Genomic DNA, 20,798 nt, shown 5'->3' on the forward strand with positions numbered 1-20,798 from the left:
AGAGCTGAGTCCCCAGGGCTGGGCTGGGCTCTGGGAGCACTGGCAGGGACAAGGCTTGGATTGAGAGCAACAGCTCCCAGTAGGCACGACTCCAGGCAGCAGAGAGGCAGACCAACCCTGGATACGGCTTCCTTTCCAGCAACAAGGAAAACATAGGAGAGAAGAGTTTAGGGAAGTCTATTTTGAAATTGGAGCTTTTAAAATGTCCACTTTTTTTTCCAAGAAATTTCTAAGTGCCATTCTTTTGAAAGAGAATGAGAAGAAAAAAAAGAAGGGCAGCTTTTTAGAGACGAGCAAGTATGACTGCACTGGGATACAGGGAGCTCTGGTTCCACTGTGGGTTCCCCAGTATTCAAGGTGAGATAAATGCTGGAGACAAGGCACTAACCCAGCTAGTCATTGTCTTCTTTCAACAGTCCACAATGCACAGAGTAAAGAAATGTCCAACAGCAGCTCCATCAGCCACTTCCTCCTGCTGCCATTGGCACACACGCGGCAGCTGCAGCTCCTGCACTTCTGCCTCTTCCTGGCCATCTCCCTGGCTGCCCTCCTGGCCAATGGCCTCATCATCAGCGCCGTAGCCTGCGGCCACCTCCTGCACAGCCCCATGTTCTTCTTCCTGCTCAACCTGGCCCTCAGCGACCTGGGCTCCATCTGCACCACTGTCCCCAAAGCCATGCACAATTCCCTCTGGGATACCAGGAAGATCTCCTATGAAGGATGTGCTGCTCAGGTGTTTCTGATTGTCTTTTTTATTTCAGCAGAGTATTATCTCCTGACTGTGATGTGCTACGACCGCTACGTGTCCATCTGCAAACCCCTGCACTATGGGACCCTCCTGGGCAGCAGAGCTTGTGCCCACATGGCAGCAGCTGCCTGGGCCAGTGGATTCCTCACTGCTCTGCTGCACACAGCCAATACATTTTCCCTGCCCCTGTGCCATGGCAATGCCCTGGGCCAGTTCTTCTGTGAAATCCCACACATCCTCAAGCTCTCCTGCTCACATTCCAAACTCAGGGAACTTGGGCTCACTATGCTAAGTGCTTTTCTATTTTTTGGCTGTTTTGTGTTCATTGTGTTCTCCTATGTGCAGATCTTCAGGGCTGTGCTGAGGATCCCCTCTGAGCATGGACGGCACAAAGCCTTTTCCACCTGCCTCCCTCACCTGGCTGTGGTCTCCCTGTTTGTCAGCACTGGCACATTTGCCTACCTGAAGCCCCCCTCCATCTCCTCCCCATCTCTGGATCTCTCAGTGTCAGTCCTGTATTCGGTGGTGCCTCCAGCCCTGAACCCCCTCATCTACAGTCTGAGGAACCAGGAGCTCAAGGCTTCAGTGTGGACACTGATCACTGGACGATTTCAGAAACACTAAACTGCTGTGCATTTCTGTAAATCATTTGTAATAAAAAGCCATCTTCGATAGCACTTGTTGATTTGGTTGTCGGGTTTCTTTTCTGTTTTAGTTCTCACTGATATTCACAAAGTAAGGCCATTGATTTTGCCCTTTTTTTTTGTTTTATTACTCTCCATGTCTTCTCTAGCCCCAGACTGTGTCAATGAGTAGCTGTGTTCTTGGTGGCTTTAAACAAACTAAATGATCTCCCCAGTAGAGTTTTCTGAAGAGATCCCCCTTTTGTTCCCTTCTCTGCAGCTGCAGCAGCAATGTCTGTGTGCAGAGCTGGGGCAGATCAGTGCTGGCACAGCAGCTGTGCCCAGCAGCAGCAGCACTTGGTGTTGCCAGTGCTGCTGCCGTGGCCCTGCCCCGCTGCCCTCCTGGCCCTGCTGTTGCTGTAGGGCCTGAGTGCTCTCGGGGCCGGGCACAGGGCTGGGGGTGGCAGTGCCGGGGCTGCAGCAGGGACAGGCCATGGGCACTGCTGGGGCAGCGCTGATGCCTCAGGCCAGGGCCTGGGGGCTGCAGGCTCCTTGCCCAGGCTCTCTCCACAACACGACCAGGCCAATGCTCAGCAGAGAAAAGCCCCGTGAGCAGCCCCAGGCTGGCCGTGGGCAGGCTGGGGACAAACAGCATCACACCATGGAAATGTCCCTTGGGGAGCAGGATCATCCTCCAAGTGCTTCAGGAATTGTCTGCAGGCTCCTGCAGTGCCTCCTGCTGCTCCCTTGCCAGAGGCACCACAGGCCAGGGGGGCACATCTGCCCTGCTGTGTCTGCCTGTGGGGCTCCCTGCTCTGGGCAATGAGGAGGGGCTGCAGAGGCTCTGCAGGACTGACAGGATGGGCTTTGGGGCTGTGAGGAGAAGCTGAGGGACCTGGGCTGCTGCACCTTCTCAACAGGAGGCCCAGGGCTCATCCTGCAACTGCTCCAAGGGTGGTTTCAGAGAATCCCAAAATCAGCAAGGTTGGAAAAGGCCTTGGAGATCATCAAGTCCAACCTGTGCCCTGACACCACCTTGTCTCCCCTGAGCCTCCTCTTCTCCAGGATAAACAACCCCAGCTCCCTCAGACACTCCTCACAGCACTTGTGTTCCAGACCCCTCACCAGCCTTGTTGCCCTTCTCTGGACACCCTCCAGTCCCTCCATGTCCTTCCTAAATTGGGGGCCCAGAACTGGACACAGCACTCGAGGTGCAGCCTCACCAGTGCCCAGCACAGGGGAAGAATCCCTGCCCTGCTCCTGCTGCCCACACCATTCCTGATCCAGGCCAGGAGCCATTGGCCTTCTTGCCCACCTGCCCACACTGCTGCCTCATGTCCAGCCTGCTGTCCAGCACTGCCCCACGTCCCTTTCTGCCTGGCCACTGTCCAGCCACTCTGTCCCCAGCCTGCAGCACTGCAGGGCTTGTTGTGGCCAAAGTGCAGGACCCGGCCCTTGGTCTTGTTCAGCCTCACCCTGTTGGATTTGGGCCCTGGATCCAGCCTGTGCAGGGCCCTGTGCAGAGCCCTCCTACCCTCCAGCACATCCACACTCACACCCAGCTTGGTGTCACCTTGTCCTGGGGACAACCTCTGTTACTTTTGAAAATTGAGGTATACAAGGTGAAAACTACTTCAGCCTTTTTCTTCTCTTTAGTTACTCTATTCTGCACTTCTTCCAAGAAAGAGTAGAGGTTCTCCATATCCCATGTTTTGCTATGAATTTATTCATAGAAACCTTTTCTATTATTTTTAAGAGAAGGGGCAAATTAAACTGTAATTGAAATTTCACCTCTATAATTTTCTTTCTGTGTGACCTAAAAACGTCCTTAAACTCATTAGGTATTTCCCAACCTGTGCAAATGTGATACACCCTCTTTTTACTGTTGAGTTTCTACAAAAGCTCCATGCCCAGCATGACCAGTCCGTTTTTTGTGTCTTCTAGAGATAATTTTATTTTCTGGCTCATCTTTTAGGACACCAGGACAGGCTTCTCCTTCTCCCTTGCGATTACTTTCTTGAAGTCTGTCCATCCTTCCTGGATCCATTTTTTTTTTGAAAGGCTGCTTTCCTTAAAAAAAAAAGGACTTTATTCAGTGCTCTCCTAATCTGCATCCTAAATAGGCCAAAGTCTGCCCTCTGTAATTTCAGTGTAGTTTTCTTGATGCCCCTCCTTCTTTTACAGAATATTGGAAACTTGATTATTTCATGGTCACTGCCCCCCAGGCAGCCTCTGACCACCACTGATCTCCCACCAGCCCTTCTCTGGTTGTGCACAGCAGCAGACAGAGCTTTCCTTGGGAGTGGGAGTGTGACCAAAAATCAGATAAAATAAAAAACTCCTTGACACCAATGTAGCATCAAGAAGCAGCATTCTTTATTCATCTGGATGCACCAGGGGATAGCTCCTCCCAAAGCCATGAGTTCTGAGTACAGGAAAGTTTCTGTTTCAATTCTGTATTTTGGATACATGTTCATTGATTGTCCCAGACTAATAACATATGATAATCATTTCCCTGAAATCATGAACATATTTCCCCTCCCCTTTTGTCTGCACTCTTCTGTCCTGGGGGTCTCTCTGGTGGTCCCTGGAGGTCACTGACCCCAATGTTCCAGGTGGCCTGGCTGAGCTGGCAGGACACTGAGGCTGGTGAACTTCCAGTGCCCCTTCTTACACAATGGGCACTGTGTGGTTCCCATGGGCCAGTGGTTTTGGAGAACAAGCATTGTGTGAGCTCACCAGCTGCAGACCACTTATCATCTGGTAACATGAGGTCACAGAGTGGGCTATGACATCACAGAGTGAGTTATGTGAGGTCATTGAGCAACTATGACATCATAGGGCATCTCTGTGACATCACAGAGCCAGCTGTGACATCACAGGGTGGCTGTGTGATATCATAGAGTGGGTTGTGACATAAAACACCAGTTGTGGGACATCACAGGATGGCTGTGTGACATCACAGGGGCTGTGTGACATCACAGGGGGCTGTGTGAGGTCCCTGGGTTAGTCACTCTGCCCCAGCCCCCCTCACAGTTCCCCCCCACATAAGTTCAATGCTGTTCATGCCCAGAGGGCTCCCCTGTCCCCCGGTATCCCCCCGGTGCTCCTGGAGCCACAGCCTCCACCAAAGGATGTTCCACAGGATCCACCCCAGAGCCTGACACGGGCACAAGGGGCTGCGCTGTTTCACCAGGACATCAAGGACCTGCATTATCCAGGGCACTGTGGCCTGGCTTAGGGTTCCCCAGGGCAGGAAAGATGTCTGGCAGCTGCAGCAGGGGCAGGGAAGGGCTCCAAGGTGGGGCTGGAGCCCTTTGGCTGTGAGCAGAGGCTGAGGGAGCTGGGCTTGTCCAGCCCCGAGCAGGGAAGGCTGAGGGGCTCCTCATGCCAGCCTGGCAGTGCCACCCAGGAGGGGATGGAGAACACAGAGCCAGGCTCTTAACTGAGGGGCTTGTATCATGGTTTGACTCTGGTCCAATGCCAGGAACCCATGAGAGTTGTTCGCTCACCCTCTCAGGTCACAGCTGGGAAGAGAAGGGAAAAAATATTAACAAACACTTCATCAGTGAGTTAAGGACCAGGAGAAATAGCTCAAATTCAAAAAATGCTCAACTTAAGTTGCAAAGTGAATTTTATTACTAACAGAATCAGAGGAGGAAAATGAGAATTAAAATAAGCCCCTAAAACACCTCCCCCCCCCCCACCTTTCTGTCCTTCCCACGAACAGCACAAGGAGACAGGGCATGGGAGTTTTCTCATTTCCTCAAGAGATTTTCTTCTGCTATTCTGGGAGAGGAGTCCTTCCCCTGTGAGGCCATGGGGCCCCTCCCAGGGGAGACAGTTCTCCGTGAACTGCCCCAGCGTGGGTCCACTCTCACCAGCAGCAGCCCTACTGCCCCTGCTGCAACGTGAGCCCTCCCACGGGCACAGTGTCCTCCCAAACTGCTGTGGGGTGGGTCTCTCTGCCCACGGGGTGCAGCCCTCCAAGGACAGGCTGCTCCAGCCTGGAAGCAGGGCCCCCTCTCTCCACTGGGTCTCCCACTGGATCACAGCCTCCTCCAGGCATCCACCCACTCTGGCATGGGCACCTCTGCCATGGGCTGGGAGTGGATCTCTGCATCCCCCAGGGATCCCCACTGCCTGTGAGTAGATCTCTGCATTCCCATGGATCTCCATGGGCTGTGAGTGGATCTCTGCATTTCCCATGGTTCCCCAGGGGCTGCAGGGGCACAACTGCTTCACCATGTTCTGCACCACAGCCTGCAGAGCAATCTCAGCTCTGGAGCCTGGAGCACCTCCTCCCCCTCCTTCTCCAATGGCCTTGGTGTCTCCGTGTTGTTTCCCTCACATGTCCTCATCTCCTCCTCTTCTCTGACGAGCACCAAAACCCTTGTGACTTTGTTTTGATTTTCTTCTTAGCTATGTCATCACAGAGGCATTACCAGTCTCTCTCACTGGCCCAGTTTTGGCCAGCAGCCCGTCCACCCTCAGAGCCATCAGCCTTTGGCTCTGCTGGACATGGTGGGAGCTCCAGCAGCTTCCCACAGGAGCCATCTGTGTGGTGCCCCTGCTGCCAAAAACCAGGCTGTACCAAACCAACACAGCTTGTTCTACTAAACTTGCCAATTTCTAAAAGTGCTTAATTCACATGCTTTGTTACAAAACGTATATTTATTTCTGTACAGCTACAGCTTTTTGCCTAGTTCAAGCATTATCTTGTTCCCTCAGCATCAGGACCCATCAGACTTAGTCTGAGCTGTCCTTTGTCCCACCTGCAAACAGAACCTGCCCCCAGCCAGTGCCCTGCAAACAGGCAGGATTCTGTAGGGCCAAGGAGAGAGCACAGAGATTTGGGGTCTGTGAGTGCTGGCAGGGAGAGATCAGGCACAGGGAAACACCTCCAGGGGGAAAATCTTCAAGAAGTAGAGAGTCACTGTCCCTGACCCCCCTGGCCTCCAGTTCCTTCTGCAGGGCCAGACCTGACTCTGCTGAACTGTGGGGCTGGGGCAGGGAGAGTCTGGACTCTGCAGTGCCAGGGAGAGGAAAACAATGGACCTTTGGTTATACGAGTCCCTGCAGTGTCAGAATGGTCTCCATGGTTCCATGAGGCCATGAAGAGTCACAATGGGTCCTTGATTCCCTGGGGCCCCACAATGTCACAATTTCACCCTGGTTCCATGAGCCCCAAGGTGTTGCTATGGTCCATTTGGTTCCATGAGGCCCTGCAGTGCCACAATGGCCCCTTGGTTCCAAGGGGTCCTGCAATGACAGAGTGGGACCCTTGGTTACAGAGTGGCACAAGTGACCCTTGGGTACACGGAGCCCCACAGTGTCACTCTGGTCCCCTTGGTTCCATGTGGCCCCACAGTGTCACTCTGGTCCCCTTGGTTCCACGTGGCTGGAAGCTGGCCAATGTGATGTGCATTCACAAGAAGGGTAGGAAGGAGGACCCTGGTAGTTATAGGCCAGTTTGATATTGGAAAGATACCTAAAATTCAGAATTTTGGAAGCATTTATTGTGCTTAAGTAGATGGAGGGGAAGCAGAAATATAATGCTTATTTAGCAATTTTGTAAAAGCAGAAAAACAACTTGTAACAGAACACATAAGAATTTAGTTGCTAGGTGAAGGCCACAGATATAAAATGTGTATTGTGTATATTGTTAAAACTCAGTAAAGCAAAACTTTAGGTATTGTGAAAACCTGATAAAGCAGAACCTGTGGCTTAAGAAACCAGTAAGAACCAGGCTCCTGGTTTTGGCCAGGACAAACTGACCTGGGAATGAGCCAAACCTTCACCGCACCTGTCCAGAGGAAGAGGTCAAACAGTGAACAACTGAGGAAGTCCTCTTATTTGATCCGAACAGCCCTGAATGCAACCACCAGGAGCCATGGCACCAGAGAAGACTAATTATAATATGCAGTGCAAGGAGGCAGAGAGTGGGCAGGGAATGGGCAGGCAGGGAGGGGTGGTTTTGTGGGATCTGAGTGTATTTAAACATTAAACCTGTCTCAACCAGGTACACAGGTATGGTGGAAAATCCCCCGTGCGTCCCAGCTGGAAATAAAACATACCTGCTTTACATTTTGAATTGTAAAGTCCTCATTGTGCAGCTCAGTTTTGGTGCCGTGGCTCGGATCTCTGGGCCTGGCTGCAGGAGCCAGCGGGAAGTGGACACTCCCAGCCGCGGCCGGGTCTGTCCGGAGGACCTCCGCTCCCCGGCCGCTGCTGCGGAGGACAACAAGAACCTTCTGCAGGGCAGATGAGGGGTGTTTGACTGGAATGAAGGGAGGGCCCAGGGACGCCTGTGAGACGCTGGGAACGCCCACGCCTGGCGAAGGCAGCGTGTCAGAGACGTCTGACAGAAAGCACTGATGGTTGGGAAAAGGCCTTGGAAAGGTGGGAAAAGGGGATTTCTGCTGAGCACGCAGGGTGGCTGCTGTGAGCTTTGGGGTAGCTCGAGCAGAACCCAAGGTATTATCAGTTTTGTCTATCATTTTGCTGCTATAATCCTTGCTGCTATCAAAATTGTGTTTGTTGGGGAATTCTATCAACAGGTGGTGGGATATATGGTCTTTTGGACTTGCACTTTATTTTTGGTGGTGGAAGTTTTGGTTCTGAGTAATTAGGTTTTAGAGTGCCTCTTGAAAGCATATCCAAGTAGAGCTTGAGAGCCTTTTTGTGGTAACACTGTCCTCTTGTGTCAATAACTCCAATTCCAATGGGGAGGCAGCAGAGTAAAGAAGTGTCCAAGAGAAGTCCTTTAGGATGGATACTGACCCATTGGAAGGAAATTGTGGGGAGGGAGAGGAGCAAAAGCAAGTGGAATTTGTACTTGATACGTGGGCAATATATTCAGTTTTAAACAAAGCTTAAAACCTGGTGGGAGAAGATCATATTATAGTTAAAAGAGGCACTGGCCAAGCTGAAAAGGCTTCCTTTTGTGAACCACTAAAATAGAAATTGGGAAAACAAATAGCTATACAGAAATTTTTAGATATGCCTGATTCACGACATGCACTCCTGGGAAGGGATTGACTTGAACAATTAAATGCAGTCATCAGATTTGTAAAAAGGGGAAATTCCTCTGGAGGTAGACATTCAAAAACACATTCAAATAATGAGTTTACTTTTAGTGGATGTTGCCACAGAAGGAAAAATCAGTGAAGACACCATAGTCCAGGTGTACTGTGTGGGCCATGGAGAAGGCAGGAAGAGCTAAAAGTGCATCACCGGGAGAGGTAAAGCTTAAGGAGGGACAATGAGTGGTAAGAGTAAAACAATATTCCTTAAAGAAAGAAGATAGGGAAGGAATCCAGCCGGTAATGGAAATATTTTTGCAATGGAGCCTGTTAGGAGAATGCAAATCTGATTTCAACACTCCCATATTACTGCTCCAGAAACCTGATGGAATGTATAGAGCAGTCCAGGAATTAGGGAAGTCAGTAAAATAATCGAGGATTTATATCCCGTAGTAGTGAATCCATATACTTTGTTAACAGTATTAACACCAGAACTAACCTGGTTTACTGTTTCAGATTTGAAGGATGCTTTCTTTTCCCTCCCTCTCCATGAAGCCAGACAAAAGATATTTTCCTTTGAATGGGAAAATCCTAAAAGTGGACAAAGAAGTCAACTCAGCCGAATTGTACTTCCTGCAAAATTCCCCCACCATATTTGGCAATCAACTTGCCAAGGATCTCAAGTCTTGGGAAACCCCACCAGGGAAAGGAGGATTGCAACAAGACCTAGATGACATCCTGATTGCCACTGAAACAGAAGATACTTGCATGGCTTGGACAGGGGGTCTCTTGAATTTTTCAGGGCTCCAAGGGTACCGAGTGTCCAAGAAGAAAGCCCAGATAATGCAGAGAGAAGTCATTTACTTGGGCTGTGAGATTAGTGCCAGGCAAAGGACCTTAGGATGAGCCTGGAAGGAGGCTACATGCCAAACACCAAAGGCACAGAGTGTAAAGGAGCTGAGAACTTCTCTGGGAATGACCGGGTCGTGTCACCTCTGGATCTGTAATTATGGACTGATTGTTCAGCCCTGTATGCACTGATCAACACCGAGCAGAAGCATCTCCAATGGGATAAACCAGCTCCACGGGCCTTGGAACTACTGAAAAAGACCCTAATGTCAGCTCCAGCCCTGGGGCTCCCTGACGTGAGTGAGCCTTTCTTTTTGTTTTCTCATGAGAAACAGGGGATCACCCCAGGAATATCAGCACAAGATCTGGGACCACACCGTGGGGTAGTGCCTACATTTCTGAGCAATTGGATGCAGCTGCAGAAGGATGGCCAGGGTGCTTGAGTGCGGTAGCAGCCGTGGTGCTGAACATCCAAGAGGCAGGAAATTCACCTTGGGACAGAAAATGACTGTGCTGGTGTCCCATACAGGGTCTGCAGTATTAAAAGGGAAGGGCGGGCATTGGCTTCCTCCACAGGGATTCCTGAGGTCTCAAGCCATAATGGTAGAACAGGATGATGTGGAGATTGTGGTCACTAACATTGTCAATGCAGCTTCTTTCCTCAGTGGAAACACAGGGAACAGGACACCAGGACTGCTTGGAAACCATTGAAGCAACGTGCTCAAGCCGCCTGGATCTAAAAGGTGCTCCAAAAGAAATCCTGAGATTATGAAAGGCAGTACAGCTCCCAAGGAAAATAGCAATCATGTACATCAGAGCACATGAAAATGCAAACCCTGAGTTAGAAAAAGGAAACAAGGTGATGGACAGAGAGGCAAAAGAAGCAGCAAAGAGAGAAGTAAAAATGGAAGGAGCTTTAATTCCGGATGGAAAAATTTCTCTTGAGGGTAAGCCAAATGATGACAAAGAGGATGTAAAACTAATCACAGATCTGAAGGGGACATACAGTAAAGAAGGCTGGGCCTACACTCCAGAAGGAAAGGCAATCATACTCAGTGTCGTGGTTGGGGGGGGAGGTGAATTCTTCTAGGGGGATGTGGGCAGTCCAATCAGTGATCAGCTTTTTTGCTGGCACCTGGGTTGGTCACTTGGAAGTTTAGACACGCCTCTGAGGACACAAAGAGTTAAAAGCAAGAGTTTGAGGGGCTCGGCCTCTTTTCGGATCCGGGTGTCAGCAGAGAGATGTCTCAGGTCTCCTTCCCCCGCCTGGCCACGAGGCTGGGTGGGGGAGGGGAAACACGTAGTCGGCTCAGGTAAGCCAGAGCTCTCCCGGGGGTGGGGAGAAGAGAAGGGACAGAACTAGAACTGAGCTGCCCCGTCTAAGATGGAGGGGTGGAAAACTGTAGAAGTGCCTTTTGTGTGTGCTCACCCCCCTCCTCCCCCCCCAAACTCCGGGAGAAGGTGCTCAGCTATGTGGAGAGTTGCCGAGCTTGGGAGTGCCTCGCCTGCAGCACTCTGCCGAGAAGAAACTGTTAACCCTTGCTTGGCAAAAAGAAACTTTTCTTAGACATTGATTCTCATGACTAGTAGTTTTCAGAGAGAGAGAAGCGGCCTAAGACTGAGATGATAAAGCATGATTAGAAAGAACTCGATAGAAGAATGAGAGGAGTAGCCTTAGAGCTAGACTTTTCTTGCATAATGTCAGCCATAGACTAAACTTGAGTCTCTTTTGAACATAAACTGCATTTTTAGGTAGATGCAGCTGCCCCTTGCTTTTGCTACAGTGACTGGCACTTGAAGAATTGGAGCGAGCAGAGAAAAGAGGGGGAGGGCGAGGTAGTGCCCTCTGCCCTCAGGGCAGACCTGCTCTTGGAACCCCGGCCCCTGGGTAAAAAGGGGGAGAGCTCAGCATGCAGCATCCTTAAAAAAGCCCTGTATGTAGTTTTGGCCTATGAGACAGCAGTGAGAGCGCTAAACATAAAAAAAAGAGAGTGTCACCTTAGCAAACTTCTCCGGGCGGTGCTATAGGTGACATAGAAACATATAAAGGGTAGACCCGTGTTTTCTAAAAAACAGTCTGTAGTGCGAGAGAGACTCCTCTCTCCCTTACTAAATTGAAGATTAGTTTGTTTTTGAGTAGTGATTGTTTGATCTAAAACCCAAGAGTTAGTCTGTAAAGAGTGATAGGTAAGAAAGTAGAAACTGAGAAAAAAAATGTTCTAAGAAGTTTTTATTTCTGTCTCTGTGTGTGTTTAAGAGTATTTCTGTCCCTGTTCTTATGTAATTAATAAAGTTTTAGTAAGTTTTTTTTTTGTTTTCAAGATTTAAGCCTGCTCTGCTCTGTTCCTAATCACATCCCACAAGAGTTGTTAAAAAAAAAACATATATTCATAAGTACACTAACATCTAGCCAGTGCTAACCCATAACACCCAGCCATCTGATATGGTCTATAGGAAAGGAAGAGCATAAGAAGAGGCTTTGGGGAACAGAGGCCCTGCATAAGCACTTGACTCGGGGCATCATAGCTAGAAAGTGACACACTACAGTAAGGCAAGTAACCCAACAGTGTGATCTCTGCCTCCACACTAATCCCAAAAACACTCCAAAGCCAGAAATGGGTCAGACTGGGAGAGGGAATGGACCTGGCCAACAATGGCAAATTGATGTTTCAGAACTCCCAAGAAAATGGGGATTCATTATTTATTGGTATTGACTGATACCTTCTGAGGATGGCCTGAGGCTTTTCCCACTAGAACTGCTGAGGCTCGAGAGGTGGTCAAGGTATTGATCAAAGAAATTGTACCACGATTTGGGGTTCGGCCGTCATCTCCTCAGACAGCAGAGCCCATTTTATTTCAAAGGTTGTACAACAGATTAGCAATACTCTGGTAATACACTGGAAATTACACACCCGATAGAGTCCCCAATCAAGTGGACAAGTGGCAAAGATGAAGCACCTGATCAAGCAGCAAATGGTGAAATGAGGACAGGAGGCCAACCTGCCTTGGCCTCAGTCTCTCCCTTTAGCTCTCTTACACACATGAACTAAGCCAAGGGCAAAGGAAGGACTGAGTCCCTTTGGGATCCTGTGTGGGCGACCCTGTGAGGTGCAGAAGGGAATATCATCACAAGCAGAGGAAGAGCCTATAACAGAATATATACTAGCCCTAGGAAAACAACTCAACTATATTAAAAAATCATGTCTTGGGAACCTGGTGTAGGGGACTGCACAGACCAGTACATAATGTGCAACCTGGAGATTATGTCTGTGTAAAGTCTCTTGTAGAAAAGACTTTGGAAGCACAGTGGGAAAGACCATTGCAAGTGCTCCTCACCTCCTTCACTGCAATGAAGATCAAAGAGCAAACTGCATGGACCTCTTGCAAATCTCTAAGGCAGGTGTTAAAAATTACAATACACCATAACACAGAGACTAAGGAGAGTCTTTAGAAAGATAAAAAGACACATCTCACCACTGGTGGGATGTATTTTTTGGATGGTTTCCTACTGCAACAGGGTTTCTAAACAAATTGTGTCATCCTGTAATAGTTTTATTAATTTTAGTTAGGTAAAGTTTTGGTTTGGTTTTGGTTATGTCTTTTTTAGAATTTAGAACTGTTCAGAAGGATGGCCACAATGGTCTATTGTGTTTTTTAATCAACTAGTTAAAGATAGTCATAGAGAATATGATAAGTACTTTAGGAAGCAAAAGAATTTGCGCCACTTAGAAGAAAAGGGGATAATTAATATATGAAACATATAGCCATATGAAAATTCAAAATTTTAGAAGCATATAATGTGCTTAAATAGGTGAAGGAGAGAACGGAAATATATCGAGCTTATTTAGTAATTTTTGAAAGCAGAGAAACATCTTGTCCCAGAACACATAGAAGTGTAACTGGTTAGGTAGAAACAATAAACAGAACACGTAGGCATTTGGTTGCTAGGTAAAGGTCATAGAGATAAGATGTATATTGCTAAAACTCAGTAAAGCAGGACTCAGGTATTGTGAAGACCCAAAGAAGCAGAATGAACCGATTAGGAAACCAGCAAGAACCAGGCTCCTGCTTTTGGCCAGGACAAACTGACCTGGGAATTGACCAAACCTTCACTGCACCTGCTCAGAGATGGAGAGAGACATCTTACTTCATCAGACGACCCCTGCCTATGACCACCAGGAGCCATGGCACCAACAAAGACTAATTAGAATATAACTGCAAGAAGGTGGAGAGTGGGTGGGGAATCAGTGGAGAGGGAAGTGTGATTTTGTGGGATCTAAGTGTTTTTAAACCCAGAACCTGTCTCAACCAGGTACCATAATTGGTGAAAATATCCCCTATGCATCCCCGGTGGAATAAAACAGACCTGCTTTAGAATTTCAAATTGTAAAGACCTTACTCCGCAGCTCAGTACTTAACCCCATCTTTTCCTCAGTTTTCAACAATAGGACAGGCTGTCCTCAGGACAAGTGTTCTCCTGAGCTGGTAGATGGGCACAGGGAGAACAAGAGCCCCCTGCAATCCAGCAGGAAGCAGCTGGGGACCTGCTGAGACACTCAGACACTCACAGGTCTCTCTGAGACCAGATGGGATCCATGCTAGGGCCATGAGGGAGCTGCAAGATGAGCTCCCCAAGCTGCTCTCCATCATTTCTCCTCAGTCCTGGCTCAGCAGGGAGGGCCCAGAGGACTGGAGGTGCCAATGGGAGCCCATCCCCAAGAAGGGCTGCAAGGAGGATGTGGGGAACTGCAGGCCTGTCAGCCTGCCCTGGGTGCCCAGCAAGGGGATGGAACAGATCCCCTTGAGAGCCACCCCAGGGCACCCCCAGGATGGCCCAGGGATCAGAGGCAGCCAGCGTGGATTGCAATATCTGCACTGAGGATCTGCAGGAGGGATTGAGTCCAGCATCAGCAAATTTGCAGGTGACACCAAGCTGGGTGTGAGTGTGGATGTGCTGGAGGGTAGGAGGGCTGTGCACAGGGCCCTGCACAGACTGGATCCAGGGCCCAAATCCAACAGGGTGAGGCTGAACAAGACCAAGGGCCGGGTCCTGCACTTTGGCCACAACAAGCCCTGCAGTGCTGCAGGCTGGGGACAGAGTGGCTGGACAGTGGGCAGGCAGAAAGGGACGTGGGGCAGTGCTGGACAGCAGGCTGGACATGAGGCAGCAGTGTGGGCAGGTGGGCAAGAAGGCCAATGGCTCCTGGCCTGGATCAGGAATGGTGTGGGCAGCAGGAGCAGGGCAGGGATTCTTCCCCTGTGCTGGGCACTGGTGAGGCTGCACCTCGAGTGCTGTGTCCAGTTCTGGGCCCCCAATTTAGGAAGGACATGGAGGGGCTGGAGCGTGTCCAGAGAAGGGCAACAAGGCTGGTGAGGGGTGTGGAACACAAGTGCAGTGAGGAGTGGCTGAGGGAGCTGGGGTTGTTTATCCTGGAGAAGAGGAGGCTCAGGGGAGACAAGGTGGTGTCAGGGCACAGGTTGGACTTGATCTCCAAAGCCTTTTCCAACCTTGCTGATTCTGTAATTCTGTGAAACCACCCTTGCAGCAGTTGCAGGATGAGCCCTGGGCCTCCTGTTGAGAAGGTGCAGCAGCCCAGGTCCCTCAGCTTCTCCTCACAGCCCCAAAGCCCATCCTGTCAGTCCTGCAGAGCCTCTGCAGCCCCTCCTCATTGCCCAGAGCAGGGAGCCCCACAGGCAGACACAGCAGGGCAGATGTGTCCCCCTGGCCTGTGGTGCCTCTGGCAAGGGAGCAGCAGAAGGCCCTGCAGGAGCCTGCAGACAATTCCTGAAGCACTTGGAGGATGATCCTGCTCCCCAAGTGACATTCCTGTGGTGTGATGCTGTTTGTCCCCAGCCTGCCCGTGGCCAGCCTGGGGCTGCTGACGGGGCTTTTCTGTGCTGAGCCTTGGCCTGGCCGTGTTGTGGAGAGAGCCTGGGCAAGGAGCCTGCAGCCCCCAGGCCCTGGCCTGAGGCGTCAGCGCTGCCCCAGCAGTGCCCATGGCCTGTCCCTGCTGCAGCCCCGGCACTGCCACCCCCAGCCCTGTGCCCGGCCCCGAGAGCACTCAGGCCCTACAGCAACAGCAGGGCCAGGAGGGCAGCGGGGCAGGGCCACGGCAGCAGCACTGGCAACACCAAGTGCTGCTGCCGCTGGGCACAGCTGCTGTGCCAGCACTGATCTGCCCCAGCTCTGCACACAGACATTGCTGCTGCAGCCACACAAAAGGGAACAAAAGGGGGATCTCTGCAGATAATGCTGCTGGGACATCCTTTAGTTCGTGTAAAGCTACTGAGACCACATCTCCTCATTTCAACCGTCTTGAAGACAATTGAAAGAAGACGAGGAGCCCCAAATGGCTTTCTGTATTTTCATCAGCCCCACAGTGGATTTGGGGCTGTGTCCAGGACCCCCAGGCACTGAGAGAAGGTTGCAGAAGCTGCTCAAGGAGTCAGAAGAAAAACTCCAAGTCCCTTGGAGCATCCCTGGGCCCCACTGAGGGCAGGCAGTGCCCAAGGCTGCGCAGGCACTGCTGAGAGCAGACCCTTGAGGGCAGGATTGCAGGGAGCCCAAGGCTGTGAGCAGGAAACTGCAATGCTGAGCAAGAGGGCTGGGGGCCAGGGGCTGCTCTTCCTTCTGCTTGGGACGATTGACTCCCAAGAGAATGGGGGTTTGTTATTTATTGGTATGAACTGACACCTTCTCAGGATGGCCTGAGGCTTTTCCCACTAGAACTGCTGAAGCTCGAGAGGTGATCAAGGTATTGAGCAAAGAAATTGTACCACGATTTGGGGTTCGGCCGTCATCTCCTCAGACAGCAGAGCTCATTTTATTTCAAAGGTTGTACAACAAATTAGCAATACTCTGGTAATACACTGGAAATTACACACCCGATAGAGTCCCCAATCAAGTGGACAAGTGGCAAAGATGAAGCACCTGATCAAGGAATACTGGGGCTCTGGGCTTTCCTGCCTATTGGGAGAGAACTGTCCATTGGGATTCCTCCTCCAAATTTCCCGATATGCAAAGATTGTTCCCGGATGAAATCTTTCAGGACAGACAGATCTGGCTGCCATGGCCACTGGGGGCCACCTCTCATCTGCCTTTGAGAAACTGGAACCATATGCTTTTCTTTCTTATGGGAAAAAAAACATACATCTCAACCAGGTGCCCATGGCCAAAATTGGGAATCTGCCTCCAGAATTCCCTATATCCAAGGATAGCTCCCAGACAAAGCTGCCAGGTCTGACAAGTCTGTCTGGCCTTGGCTTCCTGAGGGCTGGCACTCATGTGCCTTTGAAACACTGGGCCTGTGTGCTTTCCTTCCTACTGAAGAGAACTCTTCTTCCTGTCCAGGCATCCACAGCCAAAATTGACATTTCACCTCCAAAATGCCCTGTGTCCAAGGACAGCCCCTAGACGAAAGGTGCCACTAGAGACACCGGCTGGCTTGGCCTAAGGGTGGCCACCTCTAATCTTCTTGCAGAAATGCTTGGACCACATGCTTTTCGTATAACAAAAAACACCTATCTTGACTAGGTTTCTGATTGGAATTCCACCTTTCAAATTCCTTACAATGAAGGTTTGCTCCCAAGAGAAAGCTGCCAGAGCAGACAAGTCTGGCTGCCCTTGGCCTCTTGGGGGGCCCTCTCCCCTGCTTTTTAAACACTGGGACTCAGTGCTTTCCTTCCTATGGAAAAGAACTGTCCTTTTTCTCAGAGTGTCCGTGGTCAAAATAGATTCCTCCTCACAAATTCCATCTATCCAAAGATTCCTCCATAAAAAAAAGCTGACAGGAAAAACAGGTCTGGCTGGCTTGGCCTCCCAGGAGCCAGCTCTCTCCTCTTCTGACTTTGAAACACTTGGGCTCTGTGCTTTCCTTCCTATGGAAATAAACTGTCCCTGTTATCTACACAGAAATGGCTGAAACTGGGATTCCACCTTCAAAATTCCCTATATCCAAGGGTTGTTTTCAGACCAAAGCTACCAGGATAGAGAGGTCTGGCTGGCCTAGGCCTCTGATGGCAGCCTTTCATCTGGCCCTGAATCACCAGTGTTCCATGCTTTCCTTCCTGTGCAAAAGAACCGTCTTTCTCTTCCAGGTCTGAAATTGGGATTCCACCTCTAAAAATCAGTATATCCAAGGGTTGCTCCCAGGCAAAATCTGCTAGTACAGTTAAGTCTTGGCCTCTGGTGACTGCTCCTGCCACCCTGGGGCTGGGTTCTTTCCTTGCTGTGGAGATCACAGGGACACTGTGGGGACCTCATGGAACCAAGGGGATCCTTGTGGCACCCCTGGACCCCATGAAACCAAGGGGCCACGGTGACACAGCGGGGCTCCATGGAACCCAGAGACCACTGTGACTCTGTGGGGCCTTATGGAACCATGGAGACCATTCAGAGCCTTCAGGGCCCCGTGTGACCAAGGGGACATTGTGACACCTCAGGGCCTCATGGAAGCAAGGGACCATTGGGATACTGTGGGGCCCCTGGAACCGAGGGAACATGAAACAGGTCTGGCTGGCTTGGCCTCCCAGGGGCCACCTGACAGGTCTGGCTGATGTTGGAATGTCAAGGGCAGGCTCTCATCAGCTCCTGGAGCCCTGGGGCTCTGTGCTTTCCTTGCTATGGAAAACAAACATCCATCTTTTTAGATGTCCATTGCCAAAATTGGTACTATTCCGACAAAATTTCCTATAATCAAGAGTATATGCCAGAAAAAAACCTCTGCAAGCTCCTGCTGGCCTTGGCCTCTGGTGCTCACCTCTCATCTGCTCCAGAAACTCTGGGGCTTTGTTCATTCCCTCCTGTGGAAAAGAACCAACCCTCTTGTCCAGGGACCATGCCCAAAATTAAAATTGGCCTCCCAAATTCCATATATCCAAGGATTGCTCCCAGACAAGAGCCCCCCAGGACACAGAGGTTGGGCTGGCCCTGCCCTCTGGTGATTTTCTTAGACTATGAGCAGAATGTTTTCAATTGCAAACACCTTGGAGAGTGCCCAGAGATCTCCCAAGGTGGGGTTTGGAGGCCTCAGGCACATGTCCACTTTATAGGGACAATGGAGCTCTGTGCTCCTTGGGTTGGAGGCTGAGGACAATGGAGGAGAGCCATGAGAGTGTTTAAAAAGTGGTTTCAGAGATGGTGGATCCTTTTCACCTAGAGGAAATCATCCCGAGAAAAATGAATTAATGCAAAGGGCAGCTGGAGAGGCCCAGACTGGACACAAGGAGAAAGGAATTTCTCTCCCAGGGCAGGGCTGTGGTGCAACACATCCCCCAGCAGGAGTCTGGAGCAGCCCAAGGCTCTGTGTGCCCAGGCAGAGGCAGGCAGGACGCAGAGCTGTCAGCAAAGGAAGGGCCCAGCCAGGTGGGGCAGCCGGGGGATGACGACAGCCTGCAGGGACAGAGGCGCAGGCCATGGACACCGTAGCACAGCCTGGGCTGCACAGGGCACAGGCATGGGCAGCAGCTGCAAGGCCCTGACACAGCCAACTCCTGCAGCACTTGGGCCATGGCTGCTGGCCCTGGGCCTGAGGCATCAGGAGGGGACAAGTGACCCTTGCAGGCCTGGGGCCTCATTGCCTCCTTGTCCCTGCTCAGCAGCCTGGCAGGGGCCGCCGCATGGTGCTGCCCTTGGCATTGCACATCCCCACATCCCAGTGGCCCGGGAAGAGCCCTGAGCAAGGAGGGAGGGACAGGATCTGCCTTGGCAGGGGCTGGGGCTCAGGCCTTGGCCCTTGGCATTCCTGAAACACATCCAGGTTTGGTCAGCATCAGAGACAGCTTTGCCTTGTTTGTGCCCACCTGTCATCACTGTCTGCAGTGTTCTGCTCTGACTGGAACCTGAGGACACTTTTGCAGTGGTATCTCTTAGTGGGACCCATAAAAACTTGAAGAAACGCCAGTATTCCAATTCAATTTTGACTTGTTGAGAAGTTTTTTGAAAACTCACTCAAGGACTGAGTCATGTAAACAACACCAAACCTCAAGAGACTCATTAAAGTTCTTCTGCTGTATCTGTGCTGCTGAGCTGAGCTGGTCTCCTGGCAACCACAAAGAGCTTCAAAAAGACATTTCTCCTGAGGAGCAGCTCCTCTTCCAGCCCAGCAGGGCTGAGGGCACTGCCTGCAGGTACCTGAGAGGAATGAAGCAGACAGAGGCTCAGAGAAACTGGAAGGACAATTCTGAGCTCATTCACAGAGAAATCTTCACAACTTTTGGAAATTCTAAACTTCTTCGTGGAGAAATGTTCCCCACTTCTGACAGGGTAAGTCTGTGGCTGCAGGGATCTCCTGAAGCTGAGCCAGGACAGCACTGAGGTGACTGTAAGGATGGCTCTGCTGCCCTTGCTGCTTTGGGGGAGGATGTGCTCCAGAGCGGGGCTGCCCTGGGCACCGTCAGAGGGACAGGGCAGGACGGCTCCTGCTGCCAGGGACGGCTGCAGGGGCAGGAGCTGGAGCTGCAGCCAGGGCTGCCCAGGGCTGTGGTGCAGAGCAGGTGCTGCAGCCCTGAGGGCTCTTGGCCAGCCCAGGGCATCTGCCACCTGCCAGGGGCAGCTCTCAGCCTGCCTGGGAGCTCCCATGGATGGTGGAGGGGAGCTGTGGGTGCAAGGATGACTCCTGCCAGGGCAGGTCCTGCTGCTGTGGAGAGGGTGCTGTGTGCGCCAGGGCTGCTCAGAGCTCCAGCTCATGCCCAGGTCATTTCTGAGGGGACTTTTCATGAGCTCATTCAGGGCAGGAGTTTCCTGCTTGGGTCTCTGCTTTCCTGAATCTGTGCTCCCAATTTTCCACTGGTCAAACTAGTGAAAATTGAAACTCAGCTGTGCAGGCAAGAGCAGGCGCTGATGAAGTGAAACCATTACACTGAGGATTCCTGGGAAGCTCAGCAAGTGCCTCCACCTCCCCAGCCTCCAGAGGCATCCAGCATCCCCTTTCCATGGTGCCCAGGCCTGGGGGAGCTGTTCTTTAACCCCTGCAGCCCTGAGCAGCTGCAGGGCAGAGCTGGCCCAGGGCTGGGCTGGGCTCTGGCAGCACTGGCAGGGAAGGAGCCCGGGGCCACAGGAACAGCTCGGGCTGGGACAGCTCCAGCAGCAGAGCCCTGGGCAGGGAGGGAGGGAGGCAGTGCTGAGGGAAGCCCTGCTGCAGGGCACATGTGGCACCTGCCGGCCCTGCCCTGCAGGGCAGACACTGTCCTGAGCAGCACAGCTCTGCTGTCCCCTCCCAGCCAGCACAGCCCTCAGCCCGGGGGCTCGGGGCCCTCAGTGCCCTCCTGGGCCGGCAGAGCAGCAGCAGAGATGAAGGGCATCTCTCCTGCCATGTGCCCATTCCCTGCTGCCCAGGGCCTGAGGGCCACTGTCCTGCACTGCTGCTGCCTGGCAGGGGCTGTGCAGGGCTGGCCAGGGAAAGGCTTTTCCTCAGGGCCTGCCTCTCTCTCTCCTTGCCTTGCCCAGGTGCTCCTGGCATTGCTGAGGGGCTCTCTGGGAATGGCAGTTCCAGCTGCAGGCTCAGGCCCAGCCCTGGGGCTCCTCCTGTGCAGGCTGAGCACAGCAATGGGGTG

General features: G+C 51.6%; 1 protein-coding gene across 1 annotated transcript; it reads left to right on the forward strand.

Moving 5' to 3' along the window:
• The first annotated feature begins 268 nt into the window (after window positions 1-268).
• LOC134562430 (olfactory receptor 14A16-like) lies at window positions 269-1,503 on the forward strand. The gene has a single exon (XM_063419826.1). It carries the CDS (start codon window positions 440-442, stop codon window positions 1,370-1,372), a length of 933 nt encoding a protein of 310 aa, XP_063275896.1. The 5' UTR covers window positions 269-439; the 3' UTR covers window positions 1,373-1,503.
• The last annotated feature ends 19,295 nt before the right edge of the window (window positions 1,504-20,798 follow it).

This window comes from Prinia subflava, chromosome 27, assembly GCF_021018805.1.
Source record: "Prinia subflava isolate CZ2003 ecotype Zambia chromosome 27, Cam_Psub_1.2, whole genome shotgun sequence".
Lineage (NCBI taxonomy): Eukaryota > Metazoa > Chordata > Aves > Passeriformes > Cisticolidae > Prinia > Prinia subflava.

Coding starts and splice junctions, on each gene's coding strand:
- LOC134562430 (XM_063419826.1), top strand. CDS start 440: ATGTCCAACAGCAGCTCCATCAGCCACTTCCTCCTGCTGCCATTGGCA.